Genomic DNA, 19,083 nt, shown 5'->3' with positions numbered 1-19,083 from the left:
AGTCACTTTTTACTACACAGACACTTTTCTCTAACCTTTAGCTGATTCTTAACTGATCTAGTTTATTCTTAGATAAATTGATGTCTAACCAAACTAGACAATTGGCGGGATTCAATCTCAGCCACACATCTCTCCTTTCTATCGATGGCCAAGATTCACTTTGCCACATTTTGACAAGACTCTTATATGTCTAATTTTTTAACCATTAGATCTATATTTGTACTTTTAACACGAATGGTCAATATTATTCCTAAATAACTAAGACAATTTCCAGATCTATCTCTTTCATCGTTGTTTTCATTTTTATCTCAGAAGAATCCAAAAACTGGTATCTAGTGATCTACAATATATCACTACGATCAATATTTATCTCTTACAAAATTATTGGCTTGTATCTTTTTTTACTTGAAAAAACCTAAACGATGAAGAAGTTGTGGACGATAGTGACGTAGACGTCGGCGACGACGATGGCGATAAAGACAGTGCGTTGAAGACGACGGAGAAGTAGATGAACAGCGATGTAGATGACGAGATAGATGACGAGAAAACCCAAACACTTCGCATCTCTACTTCTCTGCTGCGATGCATTCTTTATTTCTTGTTCAACGAGTGACGGGAGATCTCTCTAGTGGCTCTGTACCATCCAAAAATAGGTATGTTCCATCTGCTCCAGAGGACAAAAACGATCTTGAGAACATAGCAAAAGATGAGTTGCGGCACGAGATAGCAAAATTGAATATGTGTGTTTATAGATTGGATCTTCGAAGTCTATTGTCTTTTTGGCGTTGGTAATTCACAATTATCCCCTGGATGTATCCCATCTAACTCAACCTATTAGACAAGGTCATTATAAATGTCTAACATGTTTTCAATTATGACATAGTAAATCTTCTCGAGCTTCCACAACCAACATGAACTAAATTTTCAGGATTCTACCTAATGATTGCAACAATAGTTTCTTAATGATTGACGTTATTCATTCAGTTAAATTGTTGTTATTCATTAAGTTTTTATTTGATTGATTTCATCAAAATTTTGATGCATCCTTATGTAAGTACATAAAACATATTCTAAAGAGATATAATTTGTGTATATGAACATGGAATAACATGTGTTATATTCTGTGTACACTTCCCTTGTTGACAAGCATGTTCATACATGTGTACACTTAATCCTTGTACAACTACATTAAACCCTCCTTTGTCTCCCAACCACCTGCGACCACACCCTTGTTAACAGCGACGAAGAAGTACACATATTCTATTGATTCACTTTTGATGTACACATGTACATATCCCACGGTGTACACAAATATGTGATACACAAACAACTATAAATAACATACCAAAACATCAAAAAAATCAGTGTTATGCACATTACATTACAACAAAATAACCATACACACCTAAGTTTTTTACTTCAACTCAACTGGTCTCCTACATATCAAGGAAACACTCACTCTTTGTAAATATCCTTATTTAGTGTACATGTGTACATCTCTTTATTTATTGTACACATCTATGCTATTACACTTTATCGTACACACGCACGACAAATCTCCAAAAACCACTGCCTACGTACACCACCATGTATCCACATGGAATATCCAAAGACACATTATAGCTAATTGAAAATTGATTTTGATCTTGGCTCTTTGGATCTAAACCTCAAGCAGGTGTTAAAGAAGAAGACTAGGATGACAATAGTGATGTTGTTGATGATGGTGATGATAAGAAAAACAATCTGGTATGATAGATATCTTATCAACGCTGCAAGTATTTTTTTTGTCATCTGCAACTTCATGACTCGTATAATGTAAACTAAATTGCTTATAGTTGTCTTCCTCAATTTGTTGTTTTTCATTATAGTTGAAGTTTTTGCAATAAAAATGTATCAAAGTTATTCAATTTCAGTTTTCTTTTCTTTTTAGGTGCGCTTGATTGGGAAGAAAGATCTGGGGTGGGGAAGTCTTTGGCCCTATGGGTTTGTACTTCCTTAATAATAACATTAAAACAATGTTTGCATGTACACGAACAATATATAATGTGTACATGTGTACACTAGAGATATATTGTATACAAAACAAATTGTGTACACATGTACACGAATGAAACATAGCCAATGTAAGAAATACAATATCAACATCTATGTTATCAACAAGATAACAAGATAACCATCTATAACCAAGTTTTTTTCTTTATAACCAACAAAGCTTCTACTGCTTGTAATCATATTAAAATAAGCAATTCTCTAATCATATCCGAAAAAATCCAAATTAATATAAGTAGATTAAACTATACTTTGCTTGGGTAGCGGTTCGCCGCCTTTCCGGAAATTGCTCATTAACCTCTTCCACAACTGTTGGCTCTGCAAAACATACAAAGAGACAAGCCAATAAAAATCTCACCGGCAGTTGCTTCTCGTTTTATCCTTCACCGGTTCTGTACAATTGAAACACAAAATCATCATCCTGCCACTCAAACAACAAAACCCTCGTTAACAAAGAAAACAGTTACCTTCCACTATGTTCTTCACATGCCAATTCTTACGAGTCGACATCTCGCTCTCAAGTTCTCCGGTGTGGATATTGGTATCGTCTCCATGATTATTTATAGGTAATGTTGTAAAAAAAATTAGAGATATTTAAGAATTAAAGTAAAAACAAATAAGAAGATAAAGTGAGATAAAAATTGTGTAGTCGGATCTATAAGTGGTGGGCCACCACTTTCAAATTTCAAAATTCAAAAGAAACCAGAAAAAGCAAAAGAAACTAGACAACATGAACGGTTACACTTTTGTGAGGGCAAATTATGTCATTTCACACAAGAAACTGCCCATGTAGCATAAACTGTCCTAGGATGTAATAAAAAGTCATAAACTGCCCCATTATGTAAATTACTCTTCTAAGAACTACATTGGTCAAAGTGATTTTAGTTGTAAATAATAAAATTAAAAAAAAAAAGAAATCTTTAGGCTTCTTTTGTTTTTTTTTAATTAGAAAGGTAACCAAAAGAGAAAACTAAATATAAAAAAACCCCTTTTAATTAAACTTTGTGGCGGAAGCGTAAAGGAAGAAGCTTTGATCTCTCTCTGGTTTAGAAAGAGAAAGAGAAAGAGAAAGAGAAAGAGAGAGAGGCACAATTCATCCAAAAGCTTCGATCTTTTTGCCTTTAAAACTCAACCCTAACTGATAAATCGCCATGGGCGATTCCGCTTCTTCTTCTTCTTCCTCATCACGCGTTTTTGTTCACAACTCTCTGGGCGGTGGTTCAGGCGAGTCTTTTTCCCTTTACCATTCCAATCGTCTTTCTGATTATCATCAGAGTCTAATCGAGATTCTTCGAGTTTGCCTCTCGATTCAATTGTTAATCTTTGAGATTTTGCGATTAGAACGTTCTTGCTTATTACTCTGGATTGATCGGTTATCTCTAGGGTTTAGTTGGGTTGTTTTGCGCATCTGAGGATCATTAGTTATGAATACGTTTTGACAATTTGACGAATTTAGAGACATTAGTAATCGTTTAGATAGTGTGTTGCCTCCTTAGAACACAACAGCTTGAATTTGAAGTTTTGAGTTTTCCCTTTTTGGTGTGCAGTTGCTGATTTACTGCTGTGGAGAAACAGGACTGGTGCAGTCATTGTCCTAGTCTCCTCTACTGTGTTCTGGTTTCTGTTTGAGAGAGCTGGTTACAATCTCTTGTCTTTCGTCTCCAACGTTCTGCTTCTTCTTGTTGCCATCCTCTTCCTATGGGCCAAGTCTGCTTCCCTACTCAACCGGTAACAATATGGACTTTCTGTTTCACTGTTTGAAAAATAATTGGAACGATGCTATGAGAAACTGACTAATGTATGATTTTGTTTCAGACCTTTACCACCAGTTCCCAATATGGAGATCCCTGAGGAGTTTGCAGTTAAGGCTGCTGATGATTTTTCGTGTTTTGATCAATCGTGTGTTGTCAATTGCAAGTGATATCACCATTGCTAGAAATCCCATTCGTCTCCTTCAGGTTAATACTTTAGCAGAATTATTTTTTTTAAATCTTTTTTTTTTCTTGTATATAGTCTTTAAATCATTCTCGCTGGCTTTTGCTGTTAAATAGATGTCACTGGTCTTGTGGGCGATATCCTATGTGGGGACGTTAATCAACTCCCTCACTCTTGTCTACATTGGTGAGTGTCTAACCTTTTTTTTTCCTTGAGTATAGTGTTATAATCTTTCAGTTTATATGAGTTACTGGTTTATCTATAACAGGGATTCTTCTAAGTCTTTCTGTTCCTATTGTGTACGAGAAGTACCAAGACCACATCGACGATAAACTGAACTCGACTTCTAAAGTCATTCGCAGTATCTCAATGAAGATTCCGATGATGCCCGTAAGCAAAGAAAAGAAGTACCAGTAGTTAGTGTAAGTAAAGCCTTATCATCTGACAACGTTTCTGGTCATATGACTTGGCCAAGATGGTTTAGTTATTCTCACTGCTGTTTTACTGAACGGCTGCATTGTTCTTTTCAGTAGCTAAAGGTGAAAACAACTGCTGATTTGTTCACAAGACTAAGTAACACACAAGAAAGAGCCCCATTACTGGATTGCTTGCTCTAAGAGGATGATCAAGCAGCGGATCAAAGTGAATCGCAGTACAGTTTTTTGTTCATTTCTTTCTGATTTGGCTTTCTAGGTTTTTTTTTTTTTATTAAGTTCTTCTTAGCCTCTGTTCTATGTTCATAGAGTTTCTGGGGGTTTTTCCGTTTGGCTGAGAACTATTCGTCTTTTAGTTTACACGAATGCTTTGTGGGATTGTTGTTGCAGTAGAATCAAGAAAGATAAAAACACTAATACAGTTTGAGTGGTTATTGTCCAATAACAATTGCTTTTTCTTGAAGATTATAGTTGACTGATTAAGAAGTATCACATATGCCGTGAAAGTGACGTATGCTTCTTCAAGAGGACTTCTACGTGGTTGAAGTGTAAATGAAACAACCTAGCAAATAAACTTTGAAAAAGATGGGAGACATTTCTGAAATTGAAGAGTTTGTTTCCCTCAAACTATAGTCTTACACTTTCCAAAGATAAAACATAAAAACCTCAGAAAATCATAAATTTTACTGGATGAGATTCATTATGTACTAGTCAAGCAATGATAGAACCGAGTATATATGAAACAAATAACATAGTTGGTTGTCGACGAAGTGATGTGTTTTTTTTACTATTGCAGCCAGCAAGAGATTTCACTTCTGTACTGTTCTTTTCTTTTCATAGAGAAGAAACACGGAACAATGCAAGCTTACGAACCAGTGAGAAATGGGATCTGAGCCACCGTTGTTGGGATCGAAAAATGAACACTTTGAATCGCCAAGTAAGCCGCGATACCAGCAGCATAACCAGCAAAAGCAAAACCACTTACCTGCATAGAGAAAACAAAAACAGAGTTTCTTGCTCAGAGCCTCTTAAGAGTATTCAGTCTTACACAAGCAAAAAAAAAGAGAATGTATGTTTTACCTTTCGGAAGTACCAAAAGAAATCAATTTTCTCCATCCCCATGAAAGCTACACCAGCAGCAGAACCAATGATAAGCATTGAACCACCAGTACCGGCACAGAACGCAACTAGCTGCCAAAACTCGGAGTCTTGAGGGAAGGATGTGAGGTCGTACATCCCCATGGTCGCTGCAACCAATGGAACATTGTCTATGATTGCAGACACAACACCTATTGCACTAGCTATTAGCTCAACGTTTGGTATATTAGCATCAAGGTAGTTTGCAATCTCCCTGAGGATCCCAGCTGCTTCAAGGCTGAAAGAAAAATAGAAAAAGAACAACATCACAAAAGGTTTTCTAGTTCATAAGATTAGTTTAATTTAAGTTATACCTGCTAACGGATAAAAGGATGCCAAGGAAAAACAAAGCGCCTTGTGTGTCGATTCTAGACAAGGCTTGAGGTACTTTGAGCTTTTGTCTTTCTGATTCACCGTAGTGGATGGCATCAGTCAAGACCCAAAGAACTCCAAGACCCAGCAAGATACCCATGTAAGGAGGCAGTCCAGTTAATGCTTTGAAGACTGGAACAAAAACCAATGCTCCAAGGCCAACTCCAAACACTAACTTCCCTCTTGGAGCCATCTTTTCAGAAGCTAATACATCTGATGAATCCTGTCCCTTTTCGTTTACCTCACTGAGGAAGACAAAAAAAAAACAAACTCAAATCAATCACTCTGCATTTACGAGACAACTGAAGCCTAGTTTCTGTTTCTGTTCGAGAATGGGAGAAAGAGTTTATAACCTGCTCAAGGACATGAGGGCTAGCGGAACAGCAAGAGATATGGCCGAAGGTATGAAAAGGCCCTGTAACCTAGACTAATCAGTTGTGCTTGAGGAAGAAAGGTACTCTGGTCACATTATGTCACAATCTCAGAAGAGAAGAAGAACCTGTATGGTCGGCAAGGTGGATATCTGACCATGAATCCATAGCATAGTTGTAGTAACATCACCAATTGGAGTCCATGCTCCTCCTGCATTCGCTGCTATTACCACAACAGCTCCTAGAAGTCTGCCCATTGGTTAAAACATGTTTCCTTCAGAATCTTAAGAGGTCTATATCTACAGACCTAATACGTTCCTCACTGTGAACAACTTAACCAAGAAACTAACTAAAAGAAGCATAAAGGAAGAAAGTTTTTCATACTTGCGGTATTCAGATTGAGGAACCAGTTTCCTGAGTAAAGAAACCATGACAATGGTAGAGGTCAGGTTGTCTAGAATCGAACTGAGGAAAAAAGTCACAAAGCCGACCTGCAACACCACAAGTCAACTAAAGAGTAAACCCTTTGAAGACAGAGATAACATTCAAAGCTAGAGAGATAAAAATCATCCTACCACCCATAAAAGCGTCTTTGGCTTCCGAGTGGTTATATTGTCAGTAACCAGCTTAAACCCTTGGTGAGCATCAACAATCTCCACAATGGTCATTGCCCCCAGTATGAAAAACACAATCTCACTTACTTCAGCTGTTGCATGTTGAAGCTCTGCAACAGCTATCTCAGTTGAAGGAGCCTGTCACAAGGAATATAATTCAAATATCCAACAAATAATGAACATTCAAACTCATGTAGATTCTTACTTACCCCTATGCCCCTCACAACCCACAGACTAACAGCCATCAAAAGCCCCACTCCACTTTTATTAAAAGCTAAAGACTCTTCAAAGATGATTCCAGCGTATCCTATTCCAAACAACAACGCCATAGCAACATCCTGGTTAGCAGCGACCCAAGAATGATTAATGGCAGCTGTTCCTGTGAGAGCAGCCGCGAGAATAGCAAGAGCTTTGACTATATCCGTCTTCGGTTGATAATTCGCTTCGAAGTAGCTCGAGCTAGGCTCATCAACTGAGCAAATAGGGTCACATGATCCTGATGCGTCAAGCAAGTCCTGATTGTGGAATCATACGTAAAGGAATAAACTTTCGATTAGTTTGATCGATAAGAGGAAATGGGTACTTGTCAAAAATTGAACTTTTGTTAGATGATAATGAGGAATATACTCAAACCTCAAGCTCTGAGTCATCGAGTGGTTGAGATGGTTCCTCGAGAGAAGAGACTCTGATCTTATCCTCTGCCCTCACGAGAACACTGTGTCTGGACAGCCTCGAGTTTGTTATTCCGGAGAGTTTGGAAAGGGAGACGTTTTGAGGCAATCGGGTTGAGAGAGAGATAGGGGATGGAGTCGCGACGGTGTGTCTCTTCGTCAGTTTGTGCGGCGGCGCGAAGTGGGAGCCGACTGGTAACACCGCCATCGGCGAAGACCGGAGAGAGAGAGAGGGGGGAAAGAGTTAAGAAGTGGAGAGAAGGCGAAGAAGAATCTACGGTCGTACGGCGAAGGAGTGTGAGATTATTATCTGTCGCTGGCGACTGAAGTGAGTTTTGATTTTCAATTTATCCTCAAAATCTTGTCTTTTTACAATTTAATCCTTATTAAAAAAGTAAATTAAAGTGTAATCCCATTTTGAATATTTTAAGCCTCAGGTAACATGATTTAAATCTTTAAAGTTTAGACAAACATCAGGATTAAGATTGTTTCATAAAACTTTTTCTTTTTCTTTGTTATTGCTTTGTGAAAGTAGGAATAAAACCAAGTGTTATTAGTTCATCTGGAAAAATATCCTAGAAAGCTTACATTATGTAGTTTTGGTTTAGATGGTTTATGGACTATTTTTTAACGCTGATTTATTATGATATTACATTTATGAGAAATATTACATAGACGATTCGACAACCGATAATACTACTTCTGCCTTATGAAGCTTTATTTTTGTAGTTTGTATTAATAAAACAATCTCTCCGGAACTTTAAACCTGGATTTTTTGTCATCTGCAAAAAATTAAATAGTCTGGAGTTCGAACCCAGACTGAACGTAGAAGCCTCTAAACCTTTCACAGGATTGTGGACTTGGCTCAGCAATTCGTTGTCTTCAGAAAAAAAAGGAATAAAATAAAACGTTTTGCACGTCGCAGAAGTAGTGTTCTAGTTTGGTAGCAGCGTTATGTGTGACAACGTGAGTAAATCTTAGCCTCTCAGTTCCACTCCTAGGCGCGATTGGAGAAACATTGAGAAAAAACTTGGAATTTGAATATTTAGTGTTATAATCATTAAAGAAAGTTCAACCAGATTCTTTCTTATAGATCACCCAGATGATCCTCAGATTACAAAAAGAAATGGGTGAAATTTTGTAAATAGTAGTTATTGAACAAAAATCAAAAAGAAACACTATATGATAATATCTGCCTAGGAAAGTAAATCCAATATCCATTGATTCATTGAGAGGGTGACATAGTGTGACCCATACTAGCAGTAGCAGGTGACCATAAATCAGCACCATTAGAGTTTTCAACGTGTACAGTGGACGAGACAGGTACTAGGCATAATCCTCTGCTTCTCAAGTCTCTCACTTTCTTCCCTGGCATTACATCTCCGGTAACAGCTCCACCGTCCTGAACACCGGCAAGTCAGACGGAAAATCATTAAATTAATCAAATTTTTAATTTACATAAAATAGAAAATCATAGAGACTAATTACAAGAGAATAGTTGATCAGGTAAGGAGAGCAAAGGACTTGGATCTGGTCTTGTAAGAATTTGATGTAACCCATCGCTTCATGCAAGACAGAAGCTGCATCTGTCTGTCAGAGTGACAAAAATGGATATTTATTTCCCATTCGATTCACATCAGTAATGGAAAAGTCAAGTTCAACTATTTGGGTAGAGTGTTGTTATATTCTCATTCTCTTTCATTCCTCTAAAAAAAGAACACAATATCATTAACTAATGTAAACTGTAATGATGATCGTTCATTGCTCCAAAATAAAGAGTAAAGAAAAACAACTCGACTTTAGTTTATGACCAAGTTTCATAGTCTTTGATGTCTTTTTTTATTTTCACATAGGATGCCAGTTTACACTATACCCCAAATCGCGACTTCTTAACTTTTGGAAAACTAAATAATACTAATATATATTATAAAATGTTTTCACTTATTTGGTGAAAGTGCTTTGCTTATATAATTAAACAAACATTACGTTTAAGAAATACGTATGAAAATGTTAATTATTGAAGTATAGAGTAGAAATAAAAATTACCTTTCCGTATGGAGAAACCAGTTGCTGCAACGCTGCAATTCTTTCCCCTAACCTTTCTTTCCTTACCTATTTTTAAAGTATTGATTAGATATGAACTGTAACAAATTATAAGATAAACTTGTATAACATTATAAAACATAAAAATGTAATTACTAATGACACACCTTTGCAATTCCAACTGATGATTTATCCTGATTTTTCTTGCATTTCTTGCTTGGTTTTTGGTTATGATCCATGTTTTGCCCATTACCCGACCCGGTTCTCTTCTTCTTCACAACAGAGAAAAGGCACACAAGAATCATCTTTTAACGTTTGATAAGGCACAAAATATCATGTCGTCAAAAAAAAAGGCACAAAATATCGAAAAAATAAAACATTGTGATTTTTGTGCATGCAGATATGCACAAGACCAATTTTTATTTCTTATTTTCTACCAAAATACGCAAAGGAATAAAAAATCAGAGCCTTACGTTTGAAGATTTAGTTGATTTCTCGTTAGTACAAGTGTCATTCGAGTTCTTGCAAGTGTTAATAGTGCATGAAGAAGGATCAGAAACGGATACTCCGGAAGGAAGAGAAGGTTCTTGGAAGAGCGATTCGTCGCCGTTTTGACAGTCTCCGCTGAAACAGAGCATTTTTGACCCATTTGTACCGGAGAATACAAAACCGAAGCTGTCTTCTCCACCATCGCCACCGTTAACTTCGCGGTGGTGGTCTTCAGAGGAGCTGAGAAACCCGTCCGACAACATAAGAAGCTCCGAGAAGCTCGGGACTCCGACAGCTTCCACCATAGTTTGGTCATCTTGGTCTTCTGCGGTATCTCCCATTGTGATTTTTTCTTGATTATTTATTTATTAGAACTTTTGTGGAAGAAGCTGAGTAAGAAAATGAGAGAAGAGAGAACCATGAACTAGAAGAAAATCGTTGGTAAAATGGTTTCTCTAACCTTTTTAGGCCTTTTATAACTGGTTAAACTTGCCTGATGGATTTTTTTTTCTCGTGACTTGCCTGATGGTTGATATATTATTTACACATAAAACCCAATTATTATTTTTGCTTATACATAAATTTTATAAGAGAAAATTTTCCTGAAATCACATAAATTGCGTTTTTGAATGATAGAAAGAAAATGATACTTTTATTAGTGAATATGCAAAGAAAAAATATTGATTGGATTACAACTTCAGATCCTAATCAAATCGTTATATAACGACTCTTTACCGTATTAGTTAAGAAAAGATAAGTGTTGGTTACATGATCGATACTTGTCAGGGAGGGGGGGGTAGAACGGGAAATTTATAAATTTGAGGATAATTTTGGTCAAAGCCACCTGGCCCGAGGACACTGTAGAATTTGATTTACTCGAAGCTGATGTTCGTTTCTCGGCTTAGTAACTGCTGCCTTCTTTTCTCTCTTTCTGGAAGTTAGACATGTAATTAATGTCACACACACATTCATATCCATTTTTCAATAAACCCATACTATTACATTACTAGAAAAACCATATACTAGTAGTTTATTGAAAAAGTTGCCATTATCATGTTTATCATTAACATAATGACACTATGGCTTCACAATTTCACATAATACAACAGATACTATATCAAAGAAACAAAAGAAAGGAACAAATTTTAATATACTGACATGTACCAGGTTTGACACGTGCAAATACTGCAGACACGTGTGAGGGGGTGAAAACCACAACTCCATAATTATTAACCAGCCCAACTTGTTTTTTAGCCTGTTCTGACTCTTGAGAAGCAAAAACAATCTTCAGACACATTTTGGTTTGGTTAGGTTCGTTTCATGTAACCATTTTCGAGTTCCGACAAGGACCTAAAGACTTAGGTGTGGACTAAGAGCATCTTTATCCCTAGAGTCCATTAAAGACTCTTAATCACTTGTTTAATAATAAATTTGTGTTAAGAACTTTAGTTAAGAGATACAAAAATTTGTCTCCTCCATTGCAAGTTTCTTAAGTAAAAATTCTTAAAAAAAAATTGAAAGAATTTGAGAAGGAAGAAAGAACTAGAGAAGGAACATTTGATCTTGTGAATACACTTTTATTATCCATATCATTTATACAAGTTTCTGATAATATAACCTTTCTCTAACTCAACGTACAAAGGCTATACATATCACCTAACTTCAAAGTTTTGCAATTCACCAAAGAACAATTCAACAAGACCTACGCACTGTCTTAGTTCCGCTGCACAAAGAGTTCAAACTACCACCATTGCTATGTTAGTAAAGCTCCACTCTCATGTAACACTAGATAATTACCTATCACGCTGCTTAAGAACATACCTCAATTGTGTAGCTTGAAGGGTGGATTTGCAGCGAGAACACTTAAAGTAAGACTTCTGAAAAGGGACACCATCAGCTAAGAGAAGCTCCATAGCACCAAAACAACATTGTTTTTTGACTCTCTAGCTCACTACACACCAAAACAAAACCCTGTCCACATATCAGAACCAGAACACAAAGAAAATCCCATCAGTCCATCAAGCATTCTTAACTTATCGACATTGACAATGCTTAGCTGTTTGCATCAAATCAAGATACTCAAACAAGATGAAGCAGTAAAAAGACATCAAATTTTAACCGGACTGTAACAAATAATCAAAGGTTCTAGCCATCACATGCTATTGCTATCGCATATCAGGTCAGATACTAGGAAACAATTGAAGAAATACTATACATGAACTTGATCAGTGGTGCTTGTGAGATTTATTTTCCTTCTTCTCACTTCTCCTCTCATCTTCTTTCTATGTTCCTCTATGCCTCTTAACTTTTTCTTCGCATGCCCATTCATAAAGACACAAACTTGAACATACAGTCTCAATCTAAAAAATCATATCATCCACAAACACAACGATTCAACACTAAGTAAAAGTTTCGACCTTTCAACCGACTCAAAACTACCCATTAAAAACTGAGTATGATCTTTCACTTACAAACGAAGCAATTCAACAAAGCCCTAGATTTTATCGGGAAACAAAAGAGAAAGTATTATCAAACAGAGAAGAGAGTACATACTCTCGGAAGAAGAAGGATCTTCGCTCTGTGCTCTGCTTCTCCATTATCCTTCCCTCCTCCTCTCTATTGATTCAAGGAAAACATCAGAGAGAATATTGATTCAATTGAAACATACAATACCCAAAGGGCCTCTCTGCTTGTACTTCCAATCATGAGTATTATCAATCAAAAGTGAGGAAGAGAGAAGACAATTCATCTGATGCTCTAGAGCTGACGAGAGATTCCAGAGGAAGCAAGAGAGAATGAACGCGTTTGTAACCGAAGAGAGAGCGTCTCTACGCTTGACGCGTGGCAACTAAGAGGCGGACCTTCTACGCCTTACGGAAGAGGCGAGTCTATGCTTTTCTTTTTTTTTATTAATTTTTTAAATAAATTTGCTTTAAGAGGCGTCATTAAAACTTGCGATAAAGATGCTCTAATACTCTACCGTCACAGTGTATTGTCCTTAGCTACATGATGAATCACTCGTACCCAAACAATCCCTACTCTCTCCTTCGTTATTACATCACTGCCACTTCGCTATGATGAGTTTCTTTCATTACTAAAAATGGATGATATTATTTCTTGTCAAGTAATGGGATGTTTTTGACTATAAAAATGTAAAATTATATCAATTTATTGAGGATGAAGCAAACAAACAAGAAACTACTCAAACAAGACATGACTGATTGAGCAGTCAACAAATGCCTGCAGCAAAAGTCAAGAGAAACAAAAGGAAAGAAAAAGACACATGAGCAACCTCTGTTCTTGATACAGCTATTACACTAAGATCAAAAGTAGTATAACTGATGGTACCGTTTAACAAATCACTGAAACCTTAGGAAAAAACTTGTCGAAATCTCTTAGGGGAATGACGTCGAACAGGTGGTGTGCGTGATCATTCAAAACAAATCTCTTTTAGCTTCTTGGCAGCAGATTCGTCGATTGAATACTGCAAACGGTTAGAAACTAATCAGCAACCCAAAGAGTATCCAGAACCTACGATTCACAGAGGACAAAAAAAAGGAATCTAAGCACCTTTTTGAGTACCCATAGTGAGTGATTATAAGCTCGTTGGAAGAGTTCATCAAGGGGTGTTTCGCTTACATCGACGTCACGGTAGTTAACGAAATTCTCCCTCGCGTATTTGGCGTAGTAGGGCCTTGTGTCCGCCGGCAAAAGCCGCACTAGCCTCAAAACGCCGCCGTATACTCTCAGCACCTTCTTCATTTCCCACTACCTTCTGCAGCACGTTACACAACATAGGCTTTTAAGGGGCTTTTTATCATTCCATTATGGGCCCATCTTGATTAAAGACATTTCAGACCGGTTAAACTTATTAATTCATGATCGCAAACCTGTTGTAGTAGACCATTTCTATAAATAGTAAACCGGTTTCTCTATCCATTTCTAAACAAAAATTTTCATAATCATAAATTTATAACATACAAATTCAAATGAACCTATCCAATTTTTTTATTTTTTGAAGAAATATTTATTTCTTTGGCCTCAACTTTTTCACTTTAGCATCACTGATTTTTGCAATGCTACAACTTCGAGGTCTTCAGATGCACAAGTTAATTAAAACCCTTCATGATTAAGAATCAAAATCTACCTTCTCCTTCTTTTTCTTGATCCAGTACTAGTTGACTCCGTTGCTCCACTCTTATTCTCTGTGACTGGTTCGGTTTGTTTGCTACTTCCAGCAACAGATGTCTCACCTTCACGTTCCTTACATGTTCTTAACTTCTCAACATCTTCCTTTGAAGACACTGTTTTGCTTGTTGAAAAACGCGTATTCCTAAACCAGTTATTAACCTATACAGTACATAAACACAGCTTATAAGCTGAAATGAAATCAACTAAAAAAAAAGAGAGAGAAAGAAACCATTTACTAGGAGGTAACTCCTTACTTGTTTAACTGTCATCTGTAGCTCTTTGGCTAAGTTCTCCCTTGTGCTAATGTCTGGATATCGGTTCTCATGAAAAGATTCGAATAATCTCTGCATAAAAGTGGAAACTTTAAACTGAAATCTCTTTCACAATGCCTCGGCGTAAAGACAACTATACTTTGTTTACCTGAGTTTTGGGATTTGTCTGTTTAGATGATGCAGAGCTGCTTTGTTTGCCAGAACAACCATCTTCTCTGGGTGCTTCTTGTGGCGCTTTCAAAGTAACCTTTTTATTTTCTCTTTTAGGTTTCTGATCTTCTGCTATGGAAGGCTGTTCCAGAGGTACAGTGTTCCCTTCATCTCCTGACTCGAAGTCTTCTTTTCCAGCTATTTTATCCCAATCCTCATCATCACTTGATGACGTAGGAACGTTCTCATATTCCTCCTGCACATATAAGATATATCATCATAGGTGTTCGAAAAAACCAAGTAGAAGATCAATTATCTAAAATGTGATAGAACACTCACATCATAGAGCTTTTTGTAGTCCAGCCTTTCAACCTTCCTCCTCCCCGGAACATCTTCACCAATCCCAGCATCTGTTGACTCTGAGATGGAAACATCTGGGAGCTTAGATTTCTTTCTTCCTGGCTTCCCACGTGGCGTAACTTCATCTTGCTGATCAGACTCATCGCCTTTGGAGGAAGTCTCACCATCCTCAGAGTCTGAATCATCTGAATTTGAACTTTCTTGCATTTTATCTTCATCACGAGCTGGAGCATCAGGATCATAGTCATCATCCTCAGAATCATCAGATGGAAGGTTCATTATATCATTTGCATCTTTAAATGATCCAATCATTTCCTCAGATGCAGATTCATCAGAACTTCCATCTTCGTTCTCAGACTCATCACTGTCGTCATCACTGCCATCTTCATCACCTTCATTATCATTCAAACCATCCGGATCATACTCTTCATCCTCAGAATCATCAGAAGGAAGATCACAGTCCAGATTTTGACCTCCACCACCAGCCATTGCTGCTGCTGCCTCAGGAAATACTTTCTACACAAAGTGTCAAGTCAAGTGTCTTTTTAAAGTTTATACTTCTTTTTAACATTTAAAACATTGTCTAATATACCTCCCAACTGTCGCTGACTGAGAGCTTTGTCCCTAAAGAATCATTGAGCAACTCAAAACTATAATCTTTGCAAGCACATCCAGGGCATAACCAACTTTCATCATCCGGCGGAACTACAAAACAGACAAACAATTAATAAAAAAAACTAACAAGAACTGCTCAAAAACACAATACCAAGTACGTAAGGCAGAAGTGATTACTATCTTCTTTACGCAAAGGTGGTTGAACACAGTACTGGTGAAAGCCTCGATCACAAAACCCATCACATAGTACGATATCGTTATCAATACGTACGTCCTTCGAACCACATTTTGAACAGAATATCTGAAATCAAACAAGTGCTCCTATTAGCAAGTACTTTCTAGAGACACAAAGCTTGAGTTTGGGAATGAATATTTGGTCTTACATCCTCACTAGAGATCTCTCCATGAGAATTAAATAAAGACTCTGGAATGTTCCCTTCGGCGCAGAGTGTGTCCAGATGCTGAATAAGCTCTCTGATTTTAACCTTGCGTCGTAGAATCTCCTTCTTAGCTCGTTCAAGCTCTTTCTCTGGCCTTAGCTTTTCCGCGCTACAAAAGAACACATAATCAATATCAATCTCACACAGGACAAAGGAGAAAACAAAAACGGTTAGAAAGAGACAAACCTTGAACCTTTCCAGCCTTCTAAAGAATAAGCATCAATGAGGCTTTGCTCGTAGCTAATCCGGTTTAGAAAGTACCTAAGTTTCTTCTTGATCCTTGTGTACTCATCATCTTCTCTAACTTCTACTTTATTAATACAATTCTTCCTTTTCTTTGATTCATTTACAGGCGTAGGATTAACATGAACAGAAGCAGCTTCTTTACATCTCTGAGCTCTCTTGTGACTTGAAGCCAGCACATTCTTTTTACCACCACCTCCTAGCTTATTGGAACTCCGTTTGATCTCAAATTGTCCACGGCAAGGAAGACCAAGAACAAGTTCACGATGCGAGCCTGTAAATTTAGTACCAGAACTCTTCTTTACGGTCACAAGGGTTCTTGATTCTTGTTCTTCTTCACCAGAAACCCCATTGGCTATCATCCTCTGTCCATTACCGTTTACATCTTTCGCCGATTCCTCAAGATGTTTCATGTGACTTTCAGCCTCTGGAGTTGGAGTAACCTCTCCTCCATTAGTCTGGTCCAAACCAGATCCATTACTCCTAGTTCTCCTTCTATTAGCTCTATCCATGTTTATGATGCTCCTCTCCAAGAAGATATATATACTTGATCAGATTCCTAAACCTGTCTCCAACTTATTTACTGAACAAAATAGAGATGCAAAAGAAAAAAAAAAAGTAAATGAGAATGGTGAAACAAAAGCTCATAGATCTGAATTGATATAAGCAAAAACGCAATAAACTCACAAAGAAAGATGGCAGGTTCGTAATTATTCTCTGGGATTTTGCTTAGTGTAGATTTTTAAAACAAGAAACAGATCGATGATCCTTGATTTCGCTCGATGCGCGATGGGAGGGGGAGAGGGTCGATACAATAAGCGATTCCAAGAATCTTAATCCTATAAGCTGCTGCGATAACAAAACTCAGCTCTTAATTTTCCACGAAATTAAAAATAATAATTGAAAAAAGAGGTAAAGCCGCGGAAATAAACGAAAAAACTTTACCCTTTGGTTCCCTCGCCCGCGAAATGTGATTTTTTCAATAACCGCGAAACGGAAGAAACTCGGTGGTGGTTGGTTGGTTGGGTGGAAGAAGAGAAGCGAGATGAGTTTGAAAAAGAAAAAAAAAAAAGAAGCCTTTTGCCCAGAAGGGGACGAACAAAACAAACGGTGCGTGTTTCATCTTATTGGGCCTCTATATTTATTAATGGGCCTGATATATTTGACTCGAATATTTAGACATGTATTCATATGCTTGTTTTCGTTCTTGTTTTCTATGATTTCTGTATCTTTAGATCTTTCCTATTTATTTAGATTTGATTACATTGGATCAGAACACTAGTTTAGTAGGCATAAACTAACAAATCTTAGACTGTTTTCTTGTACTATTAAACGCCGCTGTGCTAATCACATTAACAATATAATTAATATATAATGCTTGATTGATTTCACACTAGCTACCAAAGCTATATATAAGTTTATATTAGATCTCTGGCCATTATATAGCATCTAGACGGTAGTTCCTTATTTCTTTTTAAGTATATACAATTTTAAATGAATGGTTATAGACAGTACTGGTTATAGATGTTTAAAAAAAACTTAGAAAGGTATATAGACGACATGACTCATGGCGCTTACGCTAATCATGTCTTTGTTAATTATGAAGCTATGTGTCGTGTTGCTGAAACTGTAGGACGAAATAGTATGATTAGACAGAGACATCATCGAGCATATCGACGAATGAAGATTGCATTCATTTCAAGAATCGCAATCATCGACCAATTTGATTGTCGCGTGTAGACAAATTACATAACCATTTCGGTTTGAGAATTTAAGGCGGTGGTAACTTAGGATTCCTAATAACTGAATCCTATCACTAGTTTGTTCTTGTAAGACTGTACCACCCAAGAGAAAATGCCCAATAAATTCTCTTGTTAAGTTTCTTGGATATGGACTTCGTCCTTCTCTTTGTGCTTTGCCTTGCCACTCATGCAACTCTTGATCTCTTCTTGTATTTTTAGACATGCATATGTTTTACGTGAAAATTAATTGGATTTTTTTTCTTGCTAGTATCAAAGATATCGACGCTTTAATTACTCAAGAAGAGCCGCTTAGTAGTTCAGCTAGCTGGTTTAAAAAAACGCTTTTGTTTAGTTGGATTTTAGTTCAAGTAGTTCGAATAGTGTGCTCAGAAAATATAACTATTCTGTGTGAGTATTAAATATTATATAAAGATAGATTCTAGACTTTTAACTCCTAGAAAGTTAATTGAATACCTACTTGTAATTTGTTTGGATGCCAACTTGAACTAGTTGCTGACTTGTTGGTTATCAGAATCTACAAGTCCACTATATGTTTGGCCCTTTGGGTGACCAACATGCCTTGAGTTCACACTCTTCTTGTAACTTTGATTTTAAAAAGTTTTGGGATTGATAGAATTTGATTAGTAAGACCATCTCCAATCAGAGCCGGTTCTAGTAGTTAGGTGGCTAAAAGTCAAATAAAAAATGTGGTCGGAGCCATTCGAACCTACAACCTAGAACACTTACAACACCAAGCTAAATCACTCTGATACAAAGAAATTCATGTCTAAATGCGGCCGTTTAAAATCATAATAGTTTGCGGTCGGAAGCACAAGCTTCATTAGCTTCCTTCCAAGGCCGGCTCTGTCTCCAATGATACTCTATTTTTTTTCTCTATAATTTACACCAAAATAGAATAATTTTATTATAGTGTAATTTTTTTTTCAATGGTGTT

At 36.9% G+C, this 19,083-nt stretch overlaps 4 protein-coding genes and 1 pseudogene across 4 annotated transcripts; 1 reads left to right on the top strand and 4 right to left on the bottom strand.

The window, feature by feature from the left end:
* Positions 1–3,043: 3,043 nt before the first annotated feature.
* Positions 3,044–4,881, top strand: LOC125604370 (annotated as a pseudogene).
* Positions 4,882–5,013: 132 nt separating this feature from the next.
* LOC106428372 (sodium/proton antiporter 1) lies at positions 5,014–7,914 on the bottom strand. The gene is made up of 9 exons (XM_048774786.1): positions 7,546–7,914; positions 7,122–7,427; positions 6,874–7,050; positions 6,683–6,789; positions 6,427–6,547; positions 6,281–6,342; positions 5,870–6,172; positions 5,499–5,793; positions 5,014–5,403 (listed from the first exon to the last, which is right to left on the bottom strand). Exons 1-9 carry the CDS (start codon positions 7,789–7,791, stop codon positions 5,284–5,286), a joined length of 1,737 nt encoding a protein of 578 aa, XP_048630743.1. The 5' UTR covers positions 7,792–7,914; the 3' UTR covers positions 5,014–5,283.
* A 687-nt stretch (positions 7,915–8,601) lies between these two features.
* Positions 8,602–10,587, bottom strand: LOC106428369 (transcription factor bHLH113-like). Its single transcript, XM_013869111.3, has 5 exons — positions 10,100–10,587; positions 9,794–9,898; positions 9,630–9,695; positions 9,072–9,173; positions 8,602–8,985 (listed from the first exon to the last, which is right to left on the bottom strand). The coding sequence occupies exons 1-5, from the start codon at positions 10,454–10,456 to the stop codon at positions 8,809–8,811; spliced, it is 807 nt and encodes a 268-aa protein (XP_013724565.2). The 5' UTR covers positions 10,457–10,587; the 3' UTR covers positions 8,602–8,808.
* A 1,057-nt stretch (positions 10,588–11,644) lies between these two features.
* On the bottom strand, positions 11,645–14,465 carry LOC125604371 (LYR motif-containing protein At3g19508). The gene is made up of 4 exons (XM_048774787.1): positions 14,263–14,465; positions 13,686–13,890; positions 12,669–13,599; positions 11,645–12,086 (listed from the first exon to the last, which is right to left on the bottom strand). The coding sequence occupies exons 2-3, from the start codon at positions 13,875–13,877 to the stop codon at positions 13,546–13,548; spliced, it is 246 nt and encodes an 81-aa protein (XP_048630744.1). The 5' UTR covers positions 13,878–13,890; positions 14,263–14,465; the 3' UTR covers positions 11,645–12,086; positions 12,669–13,545.
* Positions 13,995–17,461, bottom strand: LOC106428382 (homeobox protein HAT3.1). Its single transcript, XM_013869129.3, has 10 exons — positions 17,332–17,461; positions 17,074–17,235; positions 16,330–16,969; positions 16,087–16,252; positions 15,881–16,004; positions 15,681–15,793; positions 15,068–15,604; positions 14,727–14,984; positions 14,561–14,650; positions 13,995–14,465 (listed from the first exon to the last, which is right to left on the bottom strand). Exons 3-10 carry the CDS (start codon positions 16,896–16,898, stop codon positions 14,259–14,261), a joined length of 2,064 nt encoding a protein of 687 aa, XP_013724583.2. The 5' UTR covers positions 16,899–16,969; positions 17,074–17,235; positions 17,332–17,461; the 3' UTR covers positions 13,995–14,258.
* Positions 17,462–19,083: the final 1,622 nt, after the last annotated feature.

The sequence above is a fragment of the Brassica napus genome, unplaced genomic scaffold, assembly GCF_020379485.1.
Source record: "Brassica napus cultivar Da-Ae unplaced genomic scaffold, Da-Ae ScsIHWf_528;HRSCAF=793, whole genome shotgun sequence".
NCBI lineage: Eukaryota > Viridiplantae > Streptophyta > Magnoliopsida > Brassicales > Brassicaceae > Brassica > Brassica napus.
This window is presented reverse-complemented; position numbering and strand designations above follow the sequence as displayed.